This window comes from Cyprinodon tularosa, unplaced genomic scaffold, assembly GCF_016077235.1.
Source record: "Cyprinodon tularosa strain WSP-4 unplaced genomic scaffold, ASM1607723v1 ctg565, whole genome shotgun sequence".
NCBI classification, from domain to species: domain Eukaryota; kingdom Metazoa; phylum Chordata; class Actinopteri; order Cyprinodontiformes; family Cyprinodontidae; genus Cyprinodon; species Cyprinodon tularosa.
The window spans coordinates 430,857-457,305 of NW_024039302.1; the positions used below are offsets into that span (position 1 = coordinate 430,857).

General features: G+C 40.1%; 1 protein-coding gene across 1 annotated transcript; it reads right to left on the reverse strand.

The window, feature by feature from the left end:
- Nucleotides 1-447: 447 nt before the first annotated feature.
- On the reverse strand, nucleotides 448-26,141 carry LOC119796989 (heparan sulfate 2-O-sulfotransferase 1-like). Its single transcript, XM_038305801.1, has 7 exons — nucleotides 25,602-26,141; nucleotides 17,930-18,171; nucleotides 13,725-13,810; nucleotides 6,452-6,590; nucleotides 6,157-6,254; nucleotides 3,403-3,560; nucleotides 448-1,326 (listed from the first exon to the last, which is right to left on the reverse strand). Exons 1-7 carry the CDS (start codon nucleotides 25,723-25,725, stop codon nucleotides 1,100-1,102), a joined length of 1,074 nt encoding a protein of 357 aa, XP_038161729.1. The 5' UTR covers nucleotides 25,726-26,141; the 3' UTR covers nucleotides 448-1,099.
- Nucleotides 26,142-26,449: the final 308 nt, after the last annotated feature.

Here is a 26,449-nt window from a genome sequence, read left to right on the forward strand (position 1 = left end):
CCCTGATTGTTGTTGTTTTTCAGCTTCTTATTTTAACCCTTTCCGAGGCTGTCGTTCTATTGGCTGGAAAGGTTGCTAGGCGACGATCCGACTGCAATCCGAGAGAGAGCAAAAAAATCCGCAAGCAGAGCCTACGGGTTTGCGAGCGTATCTGAGACTCGAGCAGAGCGCGGTTTGTACGCGAAGTGAAGGAGGCAAGCGAGAGGAGAAAATATCTGTGTAAGAAGCATTAAATCTGAGAGAAGAAACAAAGATTTGAGAGAGAAGAGAAAAGATTTGAGAGAGAGCGCATGTTTGGAGTGTGAGCAATATAAGTTTTGAGTGCAAGAAGATGAAATTCTTTTCTCAAATTTGAAATGATGTGCTCTTGCATTATGGCAGGATAATTCTCCCATAAACCTGGATTAGAAATAAGAGAAATAAAGATTATAGAAGCCAAGCGTTTTGCATTCATTTTTTTATGTCCCAATGTTGTTTTAGGAAGTGGTAATCAACAAAGAGTTCAGTGGGAATACAGGAATGAGTGACAAAATAAAAAAAGGTCTATCATCCTAAAGGCACTATCAGTCTCATCATGGCTAATCTCACCCTGTAGTTCAACCCTGGATTAAAGGCATATTAGCGCCTGGCTCCAGCTCCTAGATTAGCAGCTAACAAAGCACAGTTTCTGTGAAAAAACACTGAAAGTTAAAGTAAAATAAAATCAGACGATGCTGAATAATCTAACAAATGATGCATCGGTCCGTTCGTTTCTGCCTGTTTTATTTTCCCTCCACCTTTTGGTCCTTAAGTGAGTTTAACTCTGTGAATTCAATATGTACAAATACATCTATGACCCAAAACAACTTCGTAAACAAGTTTCATTGAGGTGCTTTAAGCAGAAGAATCTTCTTTCCATTCAGTTCAGATCAAGTTTGAAGTGGTTGACCTCGTTTACGTCTTGGTTTAACGTCTCTCACTACCTGAGGAGGAAATCCTCTCACAGCGAAGACGCTTCAAATACTGTAGATAAAAAAAAAAACATTTCTGCCATATTTCCTGTTGAAATTCAAAGGAGCATCCTCCATCCGATCCAGTGACGTCGTTAACTGCCTCCCTCTCAGTTCGCCTTGGGGTAGATCTTTTCATAGAAGAAGCTTTGAGCCAGCACGTACAGCTCGCCGTCCTTCTCCCTGACGGCGTGAGCGCGCACAAACTGGAACTGTTCCAGCGCAAACTCGTAAAACTCGTTCTCCATCTTCCAGATGGCGGATTGCTGCAGCTTGGTGGTGGTCTCTTTGGTGGGGGGCTTCTTCTCCGTGGTCTTCCTTAAATGGGACCTTTTACCTGGGAGGGATGTACAGAGAGTCGTTTGGTGGGGACGCCATGTTTACTCATCCATAAAACAGCTGCTCTGATCAAACTCATGGGGAGCTGACGCCTTTTTTAACACGGATTTCCAATGACCTGCATTCATCACGTCTATATTTTGGGAATTTGAATATTTTTTGAATTTCACTTAAAAATGATTTGAATTGGAAAAGCTTCCTGGATGGGAAGAGAAACGTCTTCAAACTTTTTTGGACTGACTATGACCTGGATGACTGAGAATCTTCACCAGCAGATCCAGAGACTCGTTGCTCCTGACTGCAACATTAGGGAAAATATTGTTTGGGCAGAAGCTGAATTAAATCTGTAATGATTTGAAATTGAATTTATTAAATTAGAAATTAAACTCTCTAAATCTGAGCTCTCAGAATTTTATCTTCTTTTCATTTGCATCTTTGCTAATTAAGTCCATTTCATGTAGAAGTTGGGACATTAATATTTCTCCTTAATGTGCGAATTATCAGACTGACCCACTGATGTTGTCAGCAATGATGTTGATGACATCACAATACCCCAACGCCGATACTGTATAGCGCCACTGTTGCTCCCAGATCTGCTCGGGTCCTGCTTCCTGCCAGCGACGTTACGCTAAATGATTCGCTGATCGTTGCCACATGAGGTAAAACATTGTGGTTGCCCAGACAACGATAATTACATCACGCAGCGTCAGTGTGGCGAGTCGGGAGCATCTGTAGCGTGTCTAATGACCGATGAAGTTTTACCTGATCGATAAAAAAACAGAAATAAATCTGTTTCTGCTGAACAAAGTAACTGTTAGACCCTGATATAAAGGGGGAGAGCTGGGTAGCGCTGTGGCTAGCTGAGCTCAGTAGCTAACAGGTTAGCCTCTGTTAGCTCACTCAGTTAGCCATATTAAGCTACGCTACTTTTAACTTTGTTTCAACAACAACCGTTAGTTTCTACAAGTAGAATAACTGTTTTATTTGTCTAAAATCTCAACGAATGTCTTTTTGAGACGTTCCATTTGTCCGCTGCCCTCAAATTTAATAAAAAGAATAAAAATAAGCTGAGACTTTTTTTGTCTCCTTGTTAAATAGCAGAGCTCAGTCTGTCTTAGAACGCAGTACTTTCCTTCAAGACCGACAATGATTGTTTTCTACTGTCGGCTACTTTAGATCGCAGATGAAATGTAAAATAACAGCAAATATAGGGAATAATATGTTGAGAATCCAAAAGAGATTCGATTATTTTTCTAGGTTTGTGACGCAATATTGGACCATGCAAAACACAGATTTATCTTTGCAAAGCCTCAGAAGGGCAAAATATATGTACAAAAAGTAAACCTGTACATAAAATTATTATTTTTTTTTTAATAAAGAGTTTTTATAATGTTTTTGTTATCAGCATTTATATAAATACAGTGGTGTGATAACTTAGTATATGTTTGATTTGATGATATTACTTTCAATTCTGGGGGCGGAAAAAAATGGGAAAAATGTTTTCTATTGATCTAAATGGACCTTAGCCTTTTTGATTGGTCAGGAGTGAATGTTATATCTGGCTTTAAGTGAAGAGAAACTTGACAAAATAAAACATATAAAATGTGTGGAAAAATTTGAAGAAAGAAAGTTGGAGAAAATAAAATGTAAAAAGAATCTGATATAAAAGTTACTATCAACGTTTTTTAATAAAAATTCTTTTTTAAACATTAACTTCTGAATTTCATTTTATATATTTTCCTTTAAAAAAACGTGTTCTTTGCTTACAATGGAACAAAATTGACAATAAAAAAATCCACTTTAAATCTAAGCTTTACCATTCGTCCTCTAATACAATATAAGTTCAGGCCAATAATTAAGCAAATAAGATGATTTGCCAATGGAATGAGTATTTTTACTCTTAAAATAAGATAATTAGATAATATTAATTTTTTATTTTTTTTTTAATGGAAATTTTCTTGTTCCATTGGCAGAGTCTCACTTACCTCCTAAATTCTAGAAAAAATGCACTTATTTTAATCAAAAGATTATAAAGATGAAGCAAACCCAGGACAGTATGTTCGTCTGCTGCTACCTGTCCTGTAGAGCTCTGTTGCTCCCTTGAAGAAGCGTGGCAGAGCCGCCTCCAGGATCATGATGAAGTCCTCCAGCTCCTCAGTTACTCCAACCAACAGATACTCGTTCACCAGGTTATACTTGGCCTGCTCCAGAGCCCATCTACTGCCTACATTCCTGCACACAATTTACCAACAATTAAAATCAAACACTAAATATCCGTTTAAATACTTAATTCAGTTCTATTCAGTTTATTTCTATAGCGCCAATAACACGTCATCTCAAGGCAAATTACAGTTCACCAGATCATCCAGTCAGACTGATTCCACGTTTTCTATCTAAGGAAAACCAGCTGATTGCATCGACTCATTGACTCTTCAGCAATCCCTCACACTAAGCATGCTTGTAGCGACAGTGGAGAGGAAAAACTCCCTTTGAACAGGAAGAAACCTCCAGCAGAACCAGGCTCAGTGTGAGCGGCCATCTGCTGAGGCCCACTGGGGTTCAAGGAGACAGAAGCAGACATAGAAAAAGAAGCATAGATACAAAAGGCAACTGTCTACAAGCTCCAGAGGAAACACACAGCCAGGCAAACAAGCTCAGAACAGATATCCAGAATTTTCCATTATTTCCATAATTGTTGCAATCCAAGAACTAGTTTTGTACATGGAAAATTGAAAAAAAAAAATTCTCAATATATATATATATATATATATATATATATATATATATATATATATATATATATATATATATATATATATATATATATATATATATATATATATATATTCATAATTTCTATTTATTTTTCTTTTAAAGAAGTTATCATTTCAAATTGTAATATTTGCCACTTTCTTTTTCACATTGTTTTGCGGGATCACATTTTCTTCGCTAAAAAAAGTATTGTTTGCATATTTCTAGAGCTTAACAATAATACGCTAAAGGTATAATGGAGGATTTTCCCAAATTTTGGAAAAGACCCTCTCTACTTAAAAAAAAAAATAAAAATAAAAAAATGCACGTGCACAACCCTGTATCAGGGTTGTCAGTGATGTCTGTCTGAGGGTCAAGGGTCATTTGGGGCAATAAGCGAGGTTTCGTCTCCTCTCTCTCGTTTCTGTAGCTCCACATTTTCTTGCTCACGTTGGTTTTTCATGTGCTTATATAAACTTGTGTTTCCACTGCATTAAATCGTCTTCTTACAACCCATGCAGCTTCCGTTGTTTCCTTTACGGTATTAAAATATAGTCAAACCGGCTTCATTCCCTCTTCTTCATGTTTTTCTGCTCCGCTGCGGAGCAGCAGCACAGATGTATGTCTGTTGAGTGGAGGGAGAGCTGAGGGGGCGGACCAAACAGCCTGCCTGCTGAGCTGGTGACGAGGGGGGAGGGGGGGAGCAGCAAAGTGCTGTAACCCAGACGGGGAGACTGGTCAACCGCTTCAGTTAGTGCGTGCGGGAGAGAATAAAGAGTATGGATCTTATTAAACGACAGAGATGGCAAAAGTACTCACTTTTCGTACTTGAGTAAAAGTACAGATACTTGTGTTAAAAAATAAAAGTGGAAGTACTGATTAAACTTCTTCACTCAAGTAAAAGTAACAAAGTACAGGCTTGTAAATTTACTTAAAGTATAAAAGTAAAAGTAGAAACCACTTTTTTCATGCTGTTGCCTACATTTTAAATGGATGTCTGCCAATAGGACTAGATCTCCGTTGAATTAGATTGAATTTGGTATTGATGAGGTGAAAAATAATAACGGTAACTCCATTGAAATGATTCAAAACTAAAGTAACGAGCCAATTTTTTTAAATGTAAGGAGTAGAAAGTACAGATATTTGTGTAAAAATGTAAGGAGTAGAAGTAAAAAGTCGCCATAAAAATAAGTTGTAAAGTAAAGTAAAAATATCTGAAAAATCTACTTGAGTACAGTAAGGAAGTATTTGTACTTCGTTACTTCCCATCTCTGTTAAACGAGTATTGTTCAATATCAATACCAAAGTCGATATTGATGGTATCGATCCGCTCACCTCTACTGGAAAAGGAAAATCCTCCACTATACCTTTAAGTTTATATTTGTGAGTTCCGCATCTTTAATTCTGTTGAAACATCGTGCTCCACAGTGAGAATGAAAAAGATGAGTTTATACAAGTTAAGTTTTTTTTCCCCCTCATACCTTCAATTATTTGTTATTTTATATCTGTATCAGAAATTATATAGAGTATCAAAAACTTTCCTGGATATCAACATTGAGTTTTAAATTGGATTATCTTGATGATCCCAATGTTAGTTAAATTTAATGACTAATTGAATTGTTGCTGCTGTTGATGCAGACCAATAGAATCAGAGTAACGTCCCGCCCACTGGAGAGAAGACGATCTGATCTGGGAAACGCAATTTTAAAAGGATGCGGTTCATAAAACTAGATCAATAAGAGAAAAAAATTAACTTAAAAAATAAAGAAAAAAGTAAAATATATATATATAAAAAAAGAAAGAAAATAAAATAATTTGGAAAAGACATAAAAACCAAGAAAACAGTCTAACTACTCCAAAAAGTTTTTCTTTTTTTATTACCATTTTTCATTTCATCTCTAGATTTTTTTTTTTTTTTTTTCATTTACAAAACATTTTCTTTGCTTGCAATAATAACAGAACAACTTTCCCTCTATAGAGGGCCAGCAGCCCAGGAATTTGACACCTTTTACTCTTTCTTTCACACTCTGGACCTTCATCCTAGTGGGCATCAGAGGAAAAGCTGCAGCCTGCTTACCAGCACTCTGAATGGTGACCACAGAAGAACGGGATCTGCAGCCAAAGTTTCTCTGGAGCACAATCCGACCCTCCTGATGAGACGCATTCATCAAAGCTCTGAAACAAGCCAGGTTGAACAAAGTTGGGTTATAATCCAGAGTTAATTCTGGGGTTAATTTCAGCCTATGGTGGCCTTTCTGTTTCAGAAAGTTAAAATGACTCCGTAAAACAGACCTGCTCAGTATCAGGTTTGTTTTATGGCTGTATAAATTGTATAAATAAATGGCTGTAAGCAATCCATGGAGCACATCTACCTTCTTATCGCCTTGTTTCCTGCGTCGGAGGCCTGGTCTGTAGTCGTCTCCGAAGCGCAGGAAGTAGTAGTAGGACACAAGTCGCTCTATTGGATCCCGCACCACGTTTATGTACAAGGGTTTACCCTTCACACCATATCTAGGCAGGAACAGAAGTTATTCAGATAATGTCAAAAATGAGTTTGTTTCTTTCTTTTTTAAATAATTCAATATCTTTAATTAGTTAAATATAGGCCCTGTGTTTACACCTTGAAGCTTTCTCTTTCCCGTTCTTTTCCCTGAAAAGAGATCACTCGGGACAAACTCTTTAAATAACACTTCATTACTTAAATATGTGTTAAATATGAGATACTAATAGAAATTGTAATCTTACTCAGATTAGAGAAGTTGCTTAGAGTTACAGAAGACAGCTGCTTACCAACCGGGCTCACATCTCATGAAGTGGACCCTATATATTAAGGGTGTGCAAAATAATAGTCATGACGATGCATCGCGATTCTAATTTTTGTGATCTACTGCATCGATTCTTGAAGAAAAGAATCGATTATTTGAAAGAAAAAAAATGAACAAATAAAATACATGAATGGTTGCCGCACATTAGCCAAACCAAGTGGAATACAACTTCCAGTCCAGCAGATGTCGCTGCGGATGTGTTGACGCCCGCTGCTTTGTGTCACAATGTCCGGCCGCGGGATACTGCGACGAGTCATATGAAATAAAACATGGAGGACACTATGAAAATTCGCCCCGCGGCTCCATCACATTTCAAGTCAGATGCTTGGATGCATTTTGGCTTTAAAAACAAAGAAGGTAAAAATTAAATTGATGTGATGCACGTCATTTGCAAAAGGGGAAATATACATTTGAATGTTTTCATTTCATTGGTTTAAAGGACCACTGAGGCCATGTAAACGGCACTGATTATCCTTATTTTGTTATTTTAAGTTTGATGAATCCTAAGATCTTTTTGTCAGTGTGTCCAGGCCAGTAATAGTAATATTTGTGTCCAGTATTTGTTTCCATGGCAACACCTCCTAAAGTCGTTTCAATAAATACAGCTATGTATGAATTCAGTTGCTTTCAGTTATGCATCAATTGAAGACACGATCCAGATCATACCCAGGCAGTCAACCACTGGTAAGGGCTGTATCTTTTTCTTACAGTGTTCAGTGAAAATATTGCGATGCATCGCAATATTTCAAGTATCGTGATGCATCGTGATAGAATCGCATCGTGGCATGTGAATCGTGATTTGAATCGAATCGTGACTTATTTTGCAATGCCCACCCCTACTATATATGTATATACACATTAGGGGTGGAACGGTTCACAAAATCCACGGTTTGCTTCACGGTTTCGTGGTCACGGTTTTAGGTTCGGTATGTTGATTGTTAGGAAAATCTATTATGTCTGGTATAATATAACACGTGTTGCACAATGCTTTTTTTTTTTTTTTTTTTTTTTTTTATTAAGTCAACAAACATTCACATGAAAAATACTCTCAGAGAGGATAGCAAAGTTGAACATGAACAGATAAAGATCCATTACATAAAAGAAAAACAAAGAAGTAAAACAACTAACGGGATTTATTTCAGCAAACATTTAAAACAAACATAGACAGAGCCATAGAAATAATAGAAACAAAAAGGTGAATGCACTTAAAATAGCAGATGTTTGGAGAAATCAAGTCTCAATTTTTTGGCATATTTGTCATTTTTTATCTTCTTAAGAGAAGAAAATAGATTTTAAAGTCATTCATAAACCAATGAAAGGAAGATTTAAAATTTCTCCATTTAGCGCAGTGGATATGATATTTACCCAACAACAGGAGGACATTAATAGTATCAGAAACAGGCTGGGGAAGATGGTCCATATAAAAAATGACTAATTTAGTGCAAAAGTAGTGTTGCACAATGCTTGCACACTGTTGCACTTTTATCCCCAGCTTTCTTCCCGCCGTCATCGTAGGTCACTCTAAATGCAAAGTGGTCCCATACAGCAGACCTATAAAGTGCTGCTGGCGCGTCTTCCAACTCCTGTTCTCTCCCACTCGCCATACCCACACAATTCTCCACAACAACTGATTTTTTTCTGCTACACCCGGCTACGCTGCTTCGCTTCTTCTTCTTCTTGTTTACTACTGGTGGTTGGCTTTGGTCGCAGTACGGCCACCTTCTGCTCTGGAGTGTAAACGCTTCGCCTATGAGAAAAAGGAGCAGCGCATGAACCGAACGCAACACACGCGAACCGAACCGAGACAGTCGAACCGAACGGTTCGCACGGTTTTCATAAACCGTTCCATCCCTAGTGTGTATATATACATATATAGAGTCCAATTCTCGTGAAGTGGCCCCAATTAACAGTTAAAAAGGCATTTCATACATCTCCAGTCTGCCACATCATCACATTTTACATCATCCACTTTAGCAGATGAGGAGACATCCATGGCTCCAGCCTTCAAAATATTACACTTTGTTCTTAGCTGAAGGACACCGATCTTTGCCACGTACAGAATGAAAATTCTAACTGTGTATCCGGACAGAGGAACTGTCCTAATTAGATTAACTATTGTGGAAAACAATAATCTATAAGCTAATATTAAGGTGTAATAAACTCACACATAATCAATGATAATTATCCTAACAAATAAAAAAATAAAAAAACAGAAACTCTCTGAGATGTCCACCTGGGGACAAATGCTGCCAAGCTGGAGGCTTTTTCAGAGTCAGGGTTCTTCCAACTATATTCAATCCGTTTCCAATTTGCTGTTAGATTTTGCTTTTCAAAGCATCATCCTGAAACCTGCTGCTTGTTAGTCTGCTGTAAATTTCAGAAGCCAGAAAAATTATTCAATGATTGCTGAAACCAGCCTCCGATTGTCAGCGGGACTTTATGGCTTTGGGAATAACTCACTAACATCAAAATCTAAACCCTTTAAACCAGACTAAAGCTGCGTTCACACCAAACTGGTTTTAAGCATTAAGAAGACGTCCAACGCCTCTACTTGTGTATAATGATGTCAAATCCTCCGGATGTTCTTTTCCTTGAAAACTACAAAGCCTTATGAGCCTTATTTGCTTAGATAAAAATGTTTTAACACATTTTGGATAGAAGTCCTCAAAACGTCATTAGATTATGATTCTGCTTCTACTTGCTTTTAAAACCAATGGAATTTAACCATCTTATATAGATCCATTCTTTATAGTTTAATGCTGACGGTTTGCATCCAGTGTTTGTCTGACAGTCAGCTCCTGGATCAGCTTTGATCGGCTGATTCTCTGCATCCAGCTGTAAAAGTTCAGGGTTTTTATGCCAAAGACTCAGAGAGATTCAAAAGTGGATGACCTAGAAACGCTTTTGGTCTGAAATAAGCATAAAAACGTATAGAATATAACTTTATTTAACATCTTATGTAGGGATGCAGGATATAATCGGCCCCCTATCGGTATCGGCCTTAAAACTGAATATCGGACATCGGCCCCCCCACCGATATTTAACCCGATATTTGATCAGCTTCTGAGTTTCTAAAGTCTAAAAAAAAATAAAAATAAAAAATACTACCGTATTTTCACGACTATAAGGCGCACTTAAACGTCTTTTTTCCCCTCAAAATGTGCGGTGCGCCCTATGTGTGTTGTAACTGCGACTTTTGAGACCACCTCATTGAGGAGATGATGAAAGAGTGGCTGAATGTAAGGAGACCAGGTGTTTTTTTTCCACTCATCACCATCGCTGTTAATATGTAACTCCATGCGTGCCCATCTCACAGCTGATGTGAAAAACATGGGGAAACAAATTAACGCTGTGCTCGCTGTTCAACCGCTCGACATCGGTGTGAACCGGACCCAGCAGGTGCAGCAGAAGCAGCGAGTTTACATGCAAAGTCAATGGTTGACGCGCGTATAGGTGCAGCAAAAGGTCCTGCAGCGCGTTTTGAGCAGCAGGCGCAGCGCTTCGGGAGCGTTTAAGCATCTGCCAACGCGCTGCTGCTGCTCGAGATGGAAAAATTGAAGTTTTGCTGCTGGACGCGCCGCATCAACCAATCAGAGAAGCTGATCCGGGAGCTGACAGCGAGACAGACACAGCGCTCTGATGACATATGATATTAACGCAAATGAAAAAGGCTGGATGGATGAGGAGATGATGAAAGCGTGGCTGAGGGAGGTGTATGTGAAGAGACTAGGTGGTTTTTTTCCACGCATCACCATCGCTGTTAATCTGTGACTTCATGCGTGCCCATCTCACAGCTGATGAGAAAAACATGGTGAATCAAATAACCGCTGTGCTCGCCGTTATCCCAGGAGGTCTGACATCGGCTCGACATCGGTGTGAAGCGGCCGTTCAAAGTAAGGCTGCGAGCGGCGTGGGAGCGATGGATGACAGACGGAGGGCACAGTTTCAGGATAAGTTGAAGGCAGCGCCGGGCAAGTTACGCCACCGTTTGCGGATGGATTGTAGATGCTGGGACTAACGTGTCTGCTGGCTCTGTTGTTCAAGCTTTCGCAAAAGCCGGCATTATTTCTGAGGAGCCGTGCTGCACGGAAAGTGACTGACAGCGAAGAATGGGAAATTGGCATGTCTGATTTAGCGCAGCTGTTTAATTCAGAAACAGAGGATGATGACTTTGATGGGTTTGATTAATACTTTGTAATAAATACATGAATAAAGCACAATCATACTCAGTTTTGCTCCCGCTCTATTTTTCTACCTGAAAACTTAATTCAACAGCAGCCTCTGGGCGGGTCTCCTCCTCTTCACCGCGGCGGCTGGCAGGTGTTTTTTCATCTAAATAATCTAAATCTTGCAGCTATATTTGCTGTGATCAGGGGGAATAAAGTAGTTTTAATATGTTTTTAAGTGAGAAAGGCCACCTGAAAACTTCATAATTGCAGTCAGTTCATCCAGATTATCTATTTCTGTCGGAGGCGCTCAGACCCCCACATACCAGCGGTGCGCTGACAGGAGAAATCCCTTCAACAGCAGCCTCCAGGTTCACTGGCTGCTGGCAGGTGTTTTTCATCTAAATAATTTAAACTGCAGGCACCGGGATACCGGTAATAAAAGCGAACAAATTCCGTCGGCAGGTTTCAGGATTTTAAGTTAATTTAGGAGTAATCACAGCGCCCTGTCATCTGCGATGTGTCTGTCTCACGGCCAGCACCCAGGTTTGATTAATACTTTGTAATAAATACATGAATAAAGCACAGTCATACTCAGTTTTGCCCCCGCTGTATTTTTAAATACGCAGTAGAGGTATTTAAAGGTAGTAGAGGACATGTACCTGTATATAAAAAACGCGCCCTATAGTCCGGTGCGCCTTATGTGTGTGTTAAATACAGAAATGGGACACATAACTGAGACTGCGCCTTTTAGTACGGTGCGCCTTATGGTCGTGAAAATACGGTACTTCTTCCTCAAAAACTTCTTTTTTACAGACTTAAAAACTTCTAAAGACGAGGGAAAAAATATTGATACATTAAAATATCCCAATATCTTCATATGCTGATATATTGCCATTTAAAAACACCATATCAATCTCTTTTACTAATGAAATATTGCTATATGTCATCGTTATGCTACGAAATCCCCCGAAAATTCACCAAATGTTGCCATATTTTTGTATGTTGATATATTGACGCGGTATCGATCTATTTTACTAACAAAATCTCACAAGAATTTGCAAAATATCACGAGTTTGTAACAGAACGATGAAATTTCGCGAGATTTTGAAAGTAAAATAGATCGATACCGCGTTTTTAAAAATCAATTTGATATCAGCATATGAAAATATATTTGAGTATATTATTTTTCAAAGTGTCAGAAATGGATAACAAAACTGCTATTTTCAATGACTACTTATTTTTGTCCAGCTTTAACATCGGTATCGATATCGGTTATCGGCTACATGAGTTTTAAAATATCGGCCAAAATCCCAATATCGCTCCAATTCACATCATGTCATCTAAAGGCACTTTCCAGTTCACCAGATCATCCAGTCAGATTGATTCAAAGTTTTCTAAGGAAAACCAGCTGATTGCATCGACTCATTGACTCTTCAGCAATCCCTCACACTAAGCATACTTGTAGCGACAGTGGAGAGGAAAAACTCCCTTTGAACAGGAAGAAACCTCCAGCAGAACCAGGCTCAGTGTGAGCGGCCATCTGCTGAGGCCCACTGGGGTTCAAGGAGACAGAAGCAGACATAGAAAAAGAAGCATAGATACAAAAGGCAACTGTCAACCAGCTCCACAGGCGGCCCCGTCCAGGAAACACACAGCCAGGCAGACGAGCTCCGAGCCAGCTCCCATGTCAGAGGATGAAGAGAGCACATCCAGTTAGTCACAGTCAGAGAAACAGGACTACACTGGAAAACAGGCCAAGCTCCAACATCTAGAAACAAAGGTGTTGATGGCAGCAGCACAGCGGATATTTCTCTCCAGGATGGAGTCACAGCCAAACAGGAACAGACCAGATGAAGCTACTATGAGAAAAAGCAGAGAGAGCAGAAGGTTAGAGATTGAACTAACAGATTCTGCAGAGTGGGAGAATAGAGATAGAATGAAGCAGAATGATGAAAAAGGGGTCCCTATGTCCTCCAGCAGTCTAAGCCTATAGCAGCAGAACTATAGAGATAGATCAGGATAACCTGAGCCACTCTAACTAGAAGCTTTATCAAAAAGGAAAGTTTTAAGCCTAGCCTTAAAAGTAGACAGGGTGTCTGCCTCACGGACTAAAACTGGTAGTTGGTTCCACAGGAGAGGAGCCTGAGAACTAAAAGATCTGCCTCCCTTTTTGAATCTTTCAAAATTTTTGTTTCCCATTTTATTCCCAGATAAGTCAAATTCTATTTATTTTTTAATTGTTAATGCAATATTGATGTTTTACAAATAACTGAATAAAAAAAAATTCTATAAACTGTTTTACAGGATTTTTTTCTCTATACTTCTAATGACGGCTCAGGATTCCTGCTGAACCGCAGCTTTGTAGCGTTATTATAAGCAGCCGGCGGTGAATGGTTGGCAAGGTCATGGTGAAGCACGCCAACAGAAGGTCGCGCACGCTCTCTCTCTACGAAAAAAACCAGCTTAGACCATTAGAATAATTACCTGTGATCACTGGGATGATAGAGTCAGGGGAGATAAGGACAACAATGCTATTAATCAACACTAAAGCACAAGCTGGCAATCAATACATGACCTCCCTTTATCTGCTCCACTAACTGCATGTAACTAATCTGGATATTAATGGTATTACAGGAAATGAAGGGCCTTACTTTGAGAAGTCCAGATAAGCGACGTGGCCATGGTAGAAGCCAGGCTTCCTCTCCCTCCATGAGGTGACGTTCCTAACAAAGCGCACCTGCAGACCAGATAATGGGAGTTCATTGTGGAGCAAAAAAAAAAAAACCCAACCCAACATAATGACGTTTAGTTTGTGATTTCCGTTACATGGGAGCTTTTGTGGGTTAATAGGAATGAAGAGTTCAGATATTTGGATGTTAAACGTGTAGCAAAAGGTAACATGGGCTCTGATGTGACCGCAGACTCGATTGTTTCCCTCATCTCAGTTTGATCGTGTTCACTGAGTGTGTGTGAGGCCACGGCGGGGCTATTGTTGGAGGGCAAACAGGATATTACCTTGGCACCGGCAGCCAGACGTGACATTAGTGTAGCTCTGGGGTTTTTACGCAGGGTGACCTGAGCTGAGGGATCTCGGTGCAGCAGGCAGCAAACAAATACAACAGAGAAGATTAAAACTAGACAACCAGAGGGGTAAGTAATGCGCAGTCAGTTTACGAACGTGTGATGGGAATGGACCCAACTATGTATCTGCTGAACCGAGGAAGAGGAGCTCAGCTTCAGAGCGCTGTTTGGAAGCCAAGGCCTGTTGCACTGCTGTAATGCTGCGTTCACACCGGACGCAGCAGAAGCAGCGAGTTTACATGCAAAGTCAATGGTTGATGCACGTCAAGGCGCAGCAAAAGGTGCCGCAGCGCGTTTTGAGCAGGGATGGGGATCGTTAATATTTATTGATATCGATACCACTATCGATACTTTTCTGTTATTTGGTGGAAAGACGATGCGACAATATGTTTTTAACAGACAGAAAGGAAGTGGGGGAAAAAAATTATTTGAAGAAATGTCCTATATTTTGAAGAAATTTCTTCTTTTGGTTTAAAAAAAAACATATAAATTTTCACAATTGTTGGTTAATGTATTGTCTACCGTCACTTTTCATCATGCTTTTAGTGATTAGGAAAATAATTAGCAAATAAATAATTGTATTTTAAATTAAATGTAATTTTTAATAAATGTTGGCATCAGTAGTTGAATTATATATTCTAAAATAGTTAGAGCAATATACAACTGTATTACTCATGTTTCCCGCCAAAAACTCAATTTCCCTTTCCTTTACATTACACTTGAACGCATCATGATAACCTAATTGTCGTTTTACTGAGCCGATCTGAACACATCATCACACAGCATGTCTGAAACTTTATTTACTTTTCAAGCTAACTACTTGTATGCTGCCGATTACAACACGGATTTCACAATTACTATTTTTAACTGACCGGACAAGCTAAAAAGTCTGTGTGCGCGCTGACCAGTGGTACTCTGAGTGGATGATGAAGACGGGCCCGACTGCGGTGCGGCGGCAGCAGCAGGAGGAGGAGGAGTCTTTTCAACCCGGAGACAGTGGAAGGTACTGCATTTGGCCTTTATTTGATGCACAATACTAATGTGCTTGGCCACTGAGGTTGTGTTCCCCCCTTTACAAGAGATGATTTTGCAACATAAGTTGCATTTCGCTTTTCCGGAGAAAAAAAAAACGACCAGACTCGATAGTGGTATCGATAAGCCCAAACGTTATTGATTTTCGGGTTTTGAAAAAAGTGGAACCGGGTCCTTGATAGAACCGGGTTTCGATCCCCATCCCTAGTTTTGAGCAGCGGGTGCAGCGCGTCGGGCGCGTTTAAGCATCTGACGCGCGTGACGCGCCGCAAACGCGCTGCTGCTCCAGATGGAAAAATTCAACCAATCAGAGGAGCTGATCTGGGAGCTGGCAGGGAGACAGACACATCGCTGATGATACAGAGCGCTGTGATCGCTCCTCTGAAACAGTTTATTGACGCCTAAATTGACTTAAAATGCAGAAATCTGCCGGCAGAATATGTTCGCTTTTATTATCCTGCTGCCTGCAGTTTGGATTATTTAGATGAAAAACACCTACCAGCCGCCGCGGTGAACCGCGAGGAGGCGACCCGGCCAGAGGCTGCTGTCGAATGGGATTCCTACTGACAGCGCACCGCTGGGATGTGGGGGTCTGAGCGGCTCCGACAGAGAAATAATATTAGAAGGCAGGATGGTAATCTGGATGAACTGACTGCACTGATTAAGTTTTCAGGTGGATTTTCTCACTTAAAAACATATTAAAACTACTTTATTCCCACTGATCACAGCAAATATAGCTGCAAGGCAGAGAAAGGATAGTGAAGCTCCACCCAACGCGCGTCAGACACACTTTTGCAGCCAAAGAAGCAAAGCTGCTTCAGCCGCGTGTCAGAACTAACTGGTACAAGCAGAAAAAAGGAAGCAGCAGACGAGATTTTGCTGCTCCTGCTGCGTCCGGTGTGAACGTAGCATAAGTTCAAACGAGAGGCACAGATGTCCGTTTGGTTTTCCTGCACACTGACCCAGGTAACTTTGCTTCTGCCCCTGACCTATAATCAGGCTTTTAGCCAGAAATGCGTACAGGCATTGCACACCCTTTAATAAAAAAATGACTAATTTTACACCCTGTTTTTGGGACGTCAGCTTGGTTGCGCGCTAATTTTCCCCTGGAAACTTCGCTCAAATGTTCAAAATTTCACAAACAGATGCTGGAGTATGATCATTTTAACTTTTGCTACTCGACGCGCCGCATCAACCAATCAGAGAAGCTGATCTGGGAGCTGGCAGGGAGACAGACACAGCACTGCTGAAGCTGATCGCTACGATCACTCTTCTGAAACAATTTATTGACGCCTAAATTAATAGATGAAGCAACAGACCAGTTTTTTGCAGCTCAAACAGCGACGTAAACGTAGCATTATGCTATGTTCACACCAAACAGACCGTTTCTCAATATGCGTTCTTGAGCGTTCTCGTGTGCTCGTGACACGTCATCAGCCTCAGCCCGAGTACCGTTCCAATTCTCAAGAACGCCAGATCGAGAACGCACCAAATCCCCGGATGTTGTTCTCGCCCAGCCCTCTTTATCGAGCATGCAGCAGAGCAGACTTGTGCGTTCTTCAGACTGACCGCTTCCCCAGAATGCCCCGCGGCCGCAGCTTGATTCCAGACAGCGCTCACAGTGTTAAGTTAAACATTCCCTTTTCTGCTGCTGTTGTTCTTCAAAAGTACGTTTTGAAATCGTTTGAGGCGATAACATTATACATTGAAGCCTCCCTGTGTGGTCTGTTTACAGAGTTAGTGCGAAATTAAAAAAAAAAGTCCGACGTTGAGCGGACCAGAGTGACCAGCAGACCTCCGAGGGTAACCGCAGCCAGGGCTAAATTTACCCCGTCTGTAGTGCACTTCTCTCGGTCTAGTTATGTGTGAACTACCGCTCGTTCTGAAAACTCCCAACAAAGAAATTCCCGCCATTGCTGGTTTTATACCCACGGTTCGGTAATTTTTTTAATGTTTTTTAAGCTTTAGAAATAAAAAATATTGTTTTCAAAATGTTCTGTGTAGAGAATAAATAGTTTTGACTGTTAAAGAAATGCTAAAGAACGTTGCATGTGATGACGTCACGAGTACGCTTCTGTTCCAATACACATACGTGCTCGCGTTCTCGTGAATTTTGAAACGGCCATAGTATTAGATAGGGGTGTAAATCACATCCATCATGGCGATTTGATGCAGTATCCACAACATGGTGGACGGTAAAATGTATAGATTTAGGTTATCACCCTAGTGGCCGTTAGCTGCAAAAATCCATAGATAAGCCGCATTGTTATATAAGCCGCCAGGTCGAAAAATGGGGAAACAATCGCGGCTTATAGTCCGAAAATTACGGTACTTGAAACAACTGTTGTATAACATGGATGGTATGGATTATTTAACTAAGATTTATGAGGACAATCAGGATACCATATCCTTAGCCAAAGATCTTGTGTAAAGACAGAGATGTAAGAATTTTGATATTAAATATCATTTTGTCAGATCAGTTGTAAATGAAGGAAAAATATTTTTAGAGTACCGTCCAACCAACAAAATGGTTGCAGATGTGCCAACCAAACCAGCAACCAAGACTAAGTTAAGGAAGTATGAAAAGTTTATGTTTGTTGTATCATGATTTGGTTGAAATATGATGAATCAGAGGAAGTTACATCACGTGACCTGTTTAATTGAACACACTTGTGTACAATAAAGGATGTGTCCCTCAAACAACACAAAAGCTAATGTGTCACGTATGAACGCCGGCTCCTACCTGGTCCTGTAAAGACATGACAGGGTTGTTTTTGGTGGTGTTGATGTGCAGCACATGGAAACGGTTCTTGCTGCAGAGGTCGTAGGCGATGTTCGTGAAGGAAGTGCTGGCCGTCTTGGGCACTCTGTTGTAGATGATGACCGTGTCGTCATTTTCAACCGGAGGCGCCGGGTCGGGTCCTACGGCGTCTTCGCTGTGCCGCAGCTCGACCTCAGCCACCTCGTGCCGGGCAATGGTCCGTTCTGTGCAGGACAGAAAGCAGATATCCAACATCACTACAGTGTTTCCACTGTAGTGCAAGAGGAGGAGAGTTTAGTGTCGGAGGTCGTGGATGAGTCTCCTCCGTCATCCATTTTTTATTTAGAGGAGGAAAGCGGGGACGAAGATGTTGTGGAAGAGGACGCCAGGACAGCAGAAGCTTGGTTTGGTGTAGAAGGCTTCCAGTCGTACATGTTTGAGCCCTTGCCTCGCAACGCTGCCAGTTCTGTTAGCTCTACGCCTGCCGAAGACACAGACGTCCATCCCCGTGAACACTGGGACGCAACTCAATGGGAAAGGAAAGGATTCTGATTTCAACCGTTGCGTATATTAGCTGAGACACATGAATCAAGATGCTACGATCAAAAAAATTTGATTGACAGATGATCGTTGATATATGATTGGCCGAATTTAGGTGTTCAGGCTGATGTAGAACTAACTGGCCTGCAGAAGATAATGGAAAAAAAAACAACAGATTTTAAGAAAGGATTTTTTTATTTAAATAGAAATTTTCCAACTTTAGGGACAACATTGTCTTAAAAAAAAAAAAAAAAGGTCTTATATAAACATTTTTAAAGCTACAGTGTGTAATTTTCAGCGACATCTAACGTCCAGACTGCAGACTGCAGCAAAATGAACGTCTCCCCCCCACCGCTTCTCCCCCCCAACAGTACGGCAAGCGTTAGGGGACAAAATGTCTTCCACGACGTCGGAATCACCTACCTTCTCAAGTGATGAGGTTTGTTTACATAGATAATTTTACAGATAGTATTTCATTAGTCTGTATAGGGTATAGATTTCATGTAGACTTTAGATAATAAATATACCCGTTATTTTTTCTACATCGTTGTGACGTTTTGGTGAGCTGCTTTGCATGGTGATATAAACAGACGAAGGAATTGTAGTCATTAGTTTAACAGCGAGATTGTGTTAGCTGGAAGAATATATATTCCCCGTTTACAGAGTCCAAGTCTTGTTTGTGGCACGGGGGTTACAAGGCGAGGAAGAGGGCGAGGACAGAGAGGCCGGGGTGGGCGTGCAGCTAGGGCCAGGCGAGGGAGGGGAGCCAGCGGGGTGAGAGCAGAGGAGGAAAGGCTTGAAGATCTCCAAAGGAGCCAGAGAGAAGTAACCGAGGTATATATCCAGAAAATCATTTTACAGAAAATTACTGAATCATTACCTATGAAACGTCAGGGATGTTGCTGAATAAGTATACTGGAGAGTAACAGCATCATCACGCAGCATGTTATTGTTTTAGACAGGTCTGAGCATTCTGTACTCCAAAAACTGCAGTGATATTAGACAATTGTGTGTGTAGGATTAATTACCTGTCCAAGAGAAAACTGGCAACTTGAGCGTCACTTTGAAAACCTTTTTCCTCCATCAGTGACTTCCATCGTGTAAATGCCGTGCCAATGTTGATCCGTGTTTTTTGTTGTTTCTTGTCACGCTTGCGTTTATTCTCGTCGTGTTTCCGCTTCTTAGATGACGGGGGTTCGGTGCCCGCCGCTTTTCGTTGTGATACAGAGTAGGCATGATCCTCCATTCGTCTGATGTTTGGCCACACAGTGCCAAACAGTTTGCAAAGTCACTCACGCCTGCCGCCTTGTTCACCTTTCTTGTTACTGAGGCGCAGTATACCTGCTTCTTCTTCTTCTTTGGTTTCAGGCAGACTAAACGCTTCTCAGGCATAGTACTGCCATCTACTGTTCAGTACCGTCTCAGTTAATCTCTCTCAACTTGCCGTAGTTATTTTCGAGCGTAATGGGCGATCTCGCAATCGCTAGTTTGTTGCCTCTGCGCTTGCCGTAGCACAAAGATGTCAGCCTCCATGGCTGCGAGACCCGCTCCTATGTAATTATAAATAACGAATTCTAAGGCAACGCAAATATTATGGTTAAATGGCTGAGCTCATAGGTGATGATAAATAACATAGTTATGTATAATATATTAAATTTCTGACTTTATATCCCTGTAATTATTACACACTGTAGCTTTAAGAAGAATGATTTGACATTCAAGAATGATTTCCCTACAACGTCAAACATATCATAACTTTAAATTTTTCTTATTTTTCTTAATTTCTTTTCTTATTTGTAATCAAACAGCTGGAACAGCTGAAGTTTAGACGCCTGTCGTCTAAAGCTGTTAGAGCTGTGACCACTGAGATGCTTCCTCCCACATCAATGGGACATAAAGCCAGATGAGTGTTTGCTAACCTTCATTAAATAAAAATAACACAGCTCCTGAAAACTGAACAACTTTCAAACACTTAATTAGTTTTCTGATGAGAATATTGACAGGAGGCGTAATTAAAAATGTTTTCTCCCTGTTTTTCTTCTCCACAGCAGGGTTAATTAAAGCCATCAGATATGAGCGGCTGTGCGGTTCGTCGCTCCGTCAGTGAGAGCTTGCAGAAGTGTTTCACCTATTTGATGAAACAGAGTTGTTTGTATAGATCAGTCAAACACGTCCTAATGAGTTCGATATCTAAATGCATCGACGTCTCTAAACCTTCTGGTGTTGAAAGGATTCTATTGATGGTTATTTTGTCACGTTATTATTTTAGTGCCATTTTTATAGTGAAGACCATTAGAACGTCGCACGTTTTTATGCATGCATCTTTATTTTGGGTCCCTGAACCATTAAACCCCTAAGGAGTGAATTTTGTTTGACTTTTTTTCTAGCAAAAAACACTTTTTGCAAATTGAAAATTAATAACAATGCAACCCAGAAATTAAACTTTAAAAAATAATTGAATTAAAAAAGGGTTATTTAATTTTTTTACATTAGCCGTTTATATTTTAATTTTCCTTTTTACAGTCTCAGATTTTTTATTAATCATATTTCAGGTCTCAGATTGTTTTGTTTTTTTTATTCAGGGTTTATCAGGAATGCGTAACTCTAATTTAATGCCTTTTATTGCTCTTAAAAATAATTTTAATGCCATCAACAGGTACCCAGGACTCTCATATATACACAGCAAAATCTTTTGTCATTGTAACCGTCAACAGGCGGCAGCCATGTCCCGAATTCCTCGTTTTCCAGCCACTTTTGTTGAAATTAGCATTTTCCCATTCTCTAGCTTTTTCTCCGCCTTTTTCTTCCAAACATACAGCTTTACGATCAACTGGAAGCAGTTCCGCAAAAAGATATTGCGATATATCTAATTAAACTTTTTTTTTTTTTTTTTTTATATAAGGCACTTAAAATGCCACAATAATCACATTTAATGAATTTTAAAGCCAATTCAGGCCTTAATAATAAAAAAAAAATTACTTTGAATGATTTTATAATGACCCGCAGAAACCCTGGAATTGCATTTGTGTCAATTTAGCATTTTTCCTGATCATATTCTCTTCAATTCAAGCCCAATAAAAACACACGAGACACTCAGATGCAGACCAATAGAAATATTTTTGTCAATGTTAATGCAGACCAATAGAAATGCGCCTTCACTCCTGATTGAATGGGAAAGCCCGCCCCTGTGATCTGAAAAATGTAATCTGAAAATAATGACATTTCTCAAACTGAGAAACAAAAATTTGAAAAAGAATTAAAATAGAAACAAAAAATCAGGGTTTCTGCGGGTCATTAAAAATCATTAAAAGTCATTAAATTATTATTTTTGAACTAAGGCCTTAATTAGCATTAAAATTCATCAAATTTGATAATTGTGAAATTAAAATGCTTCGGAAAAGAAGCTTGAGGCAGGGAAAAGGTAGCCTGGATGCCATTCCGAACTTAGTCCCGCCCACAACGTTTGAGGTCGGGAAGTTCGGTCTGGCATTGCTCAATAGTAGCGAGAGTATGCTAGCACAATATCTGGCGGGCCAATCAAATTGTCAGGGCGGGCTTTATCCGATGATGGACAGATGATCAACAGTAACGTAATCAACCACGTCACCAAAGCGCGCTTGGGTGACAACAACAATGGCTGCCGCTGGAGAGGTGAGGTGAGTAGATTCTGCTATAGGGATTGGTCGTCATGACGTAAGCACTTTGCTTCGCCGCCATCCTGATGGCCTCTTTTACCGCGGCTACCGCCTATGACTACCGCGTACTGTACTCCTTCTCAGCCGTGTTTTAATTTGATTAATTTCACCTTAACTTGATTCAACCATGGTAAACCGTTGCTGTATTGTGGGCTGTAACAGCTCAACACATGATCGCCATGAGAACAACATAGAAAATGGGTTAACTTTCCACCCCTTTCCTGCCTGGAGGCGTAACCATGGAAACCAAGCGTCAGAGATAAAGAGTCGTCGGCTAGCTTGGATCGCGGCTGTAAGACGACCGAACATAACTTTCCACAGTATTCCAATGTCAATGAGAGTGTGTTCCCTGCATTTTCATTCTGGTAAGTTAAAGATGCACGGTTTTATTTTATAGCCTACTTTGTTTCTTTCCTTCAAAGTTGGGATCTTTTACGGGAAAATAATTAAAACGGCAGCGGGAAAATGCTCAAATACGCGAGAAACCCGGAGGGTTGGCAGTTAACGTTACTAACTACACCTTTGAAACACATAGCAGCTAATTAAAAGTACATTACATGCGTGAGTGGTTGTTAGCACTAGCGGTTAGCAGTTGCTAAACTAGCAGGTTCCAGAGCCCGTCTGATCACAGCTTACCTTCGTACGGATTACTGTGTTCCCACTGTTTGCTGGCTTTATGATCTGCAGCTCCTGAACCCATCCATTCATGAACTGCACATGAGACTCCAAGGACTTGTAGCTTGGGAACTGTTTTGAAGTATAGGCGCTCACTCATCGGTGCTCCACTCATTGTTTGGAACTTCATATGGATCCAAATGATTAATAACGCTGATTTTGTCAACATACCGGTCCCTGGCTTCTCTATTTAATGTGTCCCGGTAAATTCCAGATCCTCTTCGGGATTTTAACATCTTTTTTCTCTCTACTTCTACGTCTCTTCGTTCAACAACAACGTTGTATCAGAGTTATGTTTACGTTTGCGTAGCCCTCAACATGGCCGCCACTAAGGGTGCTCCGATCAGGATTTTTGGGGCCGATCACCGATTGCTGAAAGCAGTATTGGTTGAAACCGATCACTGGGTCTATCTGAAGCCTTCCTTTTATCATGTCATATATTCAATTTTAATAGTCTTAACAAAAATGTATATGTATTAAAATTAACAGAACATAATGTATTGTGAATTGTCAACTGTATACTTTTGACAGAAAACATTCTACATTTTACTTCCTTAGAAACATCTTAAACAGCTTAGAGCTTAACAAATAAGCCTTATTTCTAAATAAGATACAAAAAATCTGTCATTGTTAATTTACACAAACTTAAAGTGCAGAGCAAAGAAAACAAAATCAAATATTTTGGGATGCCATGATAAAAAGGCATAAGGTATTTATTTTAGGCTTGTCCTGCGGTAATTAACTGAAAATAGAAGCCATGACGGAACAGTCACACATCTTTAGATAATATATCAGTTCTTGTTTGGCTTTTTGTCCTAGCTCAAAGTCTAAAATGTCCTTTTAATCACTTCAGATATTTTTCAGTAGTAATAAAGTTTTGTAAAATTCAAACAAATGCTAACTTTAAATGTTCTTTTAGCTCCTTTAAATCTACATACATTTAAAGTGCACAGCATGGAAATCATGAGTCAATTAGAAAGAAAGAAGAGGAATAGAGATTAGTAAAGCCATTTCTCTTAAAGCTTACTTGTTAAGAATCAATGGCAGATTTTGCTTTAGAAATATAAGCATCTCTGCATTTTTGGCAGACAGCTTGTTCCTTTTCTCATCTACAATATTCCCTGCTGTGCTAAAAAGTCGCTCACTATCTACACTTGTGTACGGAGCCCAGAGGTAGGCTTGTGCTGCTTGTGCGAGAGCGGGGAAACGACTTTTATTGTCTCGCCAAAAAACAAGCGGCTGTCCGCTCCGTGGGATGACTGGCTCTGATACGTAGAGGTTAATCTGCGATGATGTTGAGCTGCTGATGTCACCGCCACCATGTTCCCCGTCTTCATCCAACAACTCAGCCTACATAGCGTTTAAGGAGCCAGCTCGACTTTCTCTGGGGGCTCAGTGCCAGTCGCTTCCAGGACAAGGACATCAGAAAGCAGCCCGCGAATCCGGGGCCTGAGTGCGTCGGAGAAATATCTGTCTTTATACCTTTTTTGTTTGGTTGAAAATAAAAATAAAACTTAAATGGATTTACTTAAACAAACAAGATTTTATTTTAGCTGCGCGTAGGTTACCTAAATGCACTACCGGACCACCGTCCGTTTTCTTCTTCTTCACCACTTCCAGTCGCATACCAATGCAGAGCAACTACAGCGCCCCTAGAGGAATCGGAGGAGTGAATCCAACAAGTAGTGCGTCTCATCGGCCCATCTGATCGGCCTTTATGGAGACCGCCGATCAAACTATTTAAAGCCTTTATCGGCCGATAACGATCGGTGACCGATCAATCGGAGCACCCTTAGCCGCCACGTCCCACAATGCAACGCGGATCCCGAGCCCTATTAGGTCTGTTCTAGAAGATATCGACAGCAAATTAATTTTAAAAGAGGAACAGAGAAACGCGATCAAGGCTCATCTTCTTATTCTAGGCGTGCAACTGCACGCTTTGATTTTTGTTGCCAACAACTATGCGTCGCTTAACATACGCCACGCACTCCGTTGCTCTTATTGGTTGTAGGTCTATCCAATTGAGTGCAGAGGAATTTTTTTCCCTGGTTCGTTCGAAACACGCCCCATAATCACAACTCTATGGAGCACCATCAGACTCATTCTGACTAGAATTGAGTAGGACTACGTCAGGCTAGGGAAAAGGCTAGAGAATGGGGAAAATGCTAGAGAATGGGGAAAATGCTAATTTGGACCAAAGTGGCAGGAAAACGAGGAACTCGGGACATGGCTGCAGCCTGTCCATGGTGAAGATGGTGAAGGATTTTGCCATATATATATATATATAAATAAGTCATGGTTACTTGTTGATGGCATTAAATTTCTAAGAGCATTAAAAAGCATTAAATAACAGTTACTCATTCATGTATAAACCCTTGAAAATATAAAGAAATAAAAAACAAATGTCTCTGATAAAAAAATTTAAATGAGAAAAAAATACAAAATCAAAAAAAAACTCAGCTCTCTTTTTTTTCATCTTAAATGCAAAAGTTTATATATATATATATATATATATATATATATATATATATATATATATATATATATATATATTTTTTTTTTTTTTTTTCAATTTTAACTTAATTCCTGCTCCAAGTCAGCTAAAGGCATGTTTCACAGTCTCTAAACTCCAGTTAGCGATGAATCGATTACTAAAGTAGTTGACTTTCATTCCAATAATTAATCTAATTGTTTCAGGCCTAAATAGAACCAACTAATGCAGCAGGCATCAGATGAGATCTTACCCAGTTTGGCTCTGGACTCGTCCAGTCTCTGGATCTGGTTCTCTATCAGCAGCATGGCCACTCCAAAAGCCAGGACGGCTAGCAGCTGGATCTTGGGTGGCATCGTGCTTCTCAGCAGCCCCATCAAACAACAAGCCGAACCATTCCTCGGACACAGCGAGCTGCTCAGGATGTCATATGATCGCTGCTAACACCAGTGACTCTGAAGCTATGGCTGCTAACAGCGCTTCTTAGCTTTAGCAACTGAAAACAGCTAGCTATAGCTGCAGAGCCCCATTTATTAATACAGCAGTTCAATGAGGAGGCTAGCTCTAAGCTAACAGTAACAGCATCAACAAACACGAGCCAGCTTCATATTATACAACAAATTAGATTTTTTTCCCTAAATAACGATCTATTCAGGGCTAAAAAATCAATCCGGACACCTTCAACATAATTGTTGTTATATAAAATACATGGTTATAAACCTAAACTCCTATATCAGAGACAGCAGCTAACAAGCTGGGAGTCTGAGCTGCTTCTTCTGTTGCATCTCTATAGAACAACAAAGCGATAGTAAAGCCGCATGACGCCACCTGCTGGACAGTATTTATCTTTTCAGCAAGAAAACCAACAAAATACCTATAACATAAAGATGCATTGTGAAAAACACAAAAACACTTTAGTATTTTAGCTGTTTCATTTTAAAAATGTGTTCTCAAGCTAGGATTGTATATATATATATATATATATATATATATATATATATATATATATATATATATAACTCCACAAACTACAACTGGTCCAGAACTCAGCTGCTCGAATCATAACAAGAACTCCCTCTATCCACCACTTCACTCCGGTCC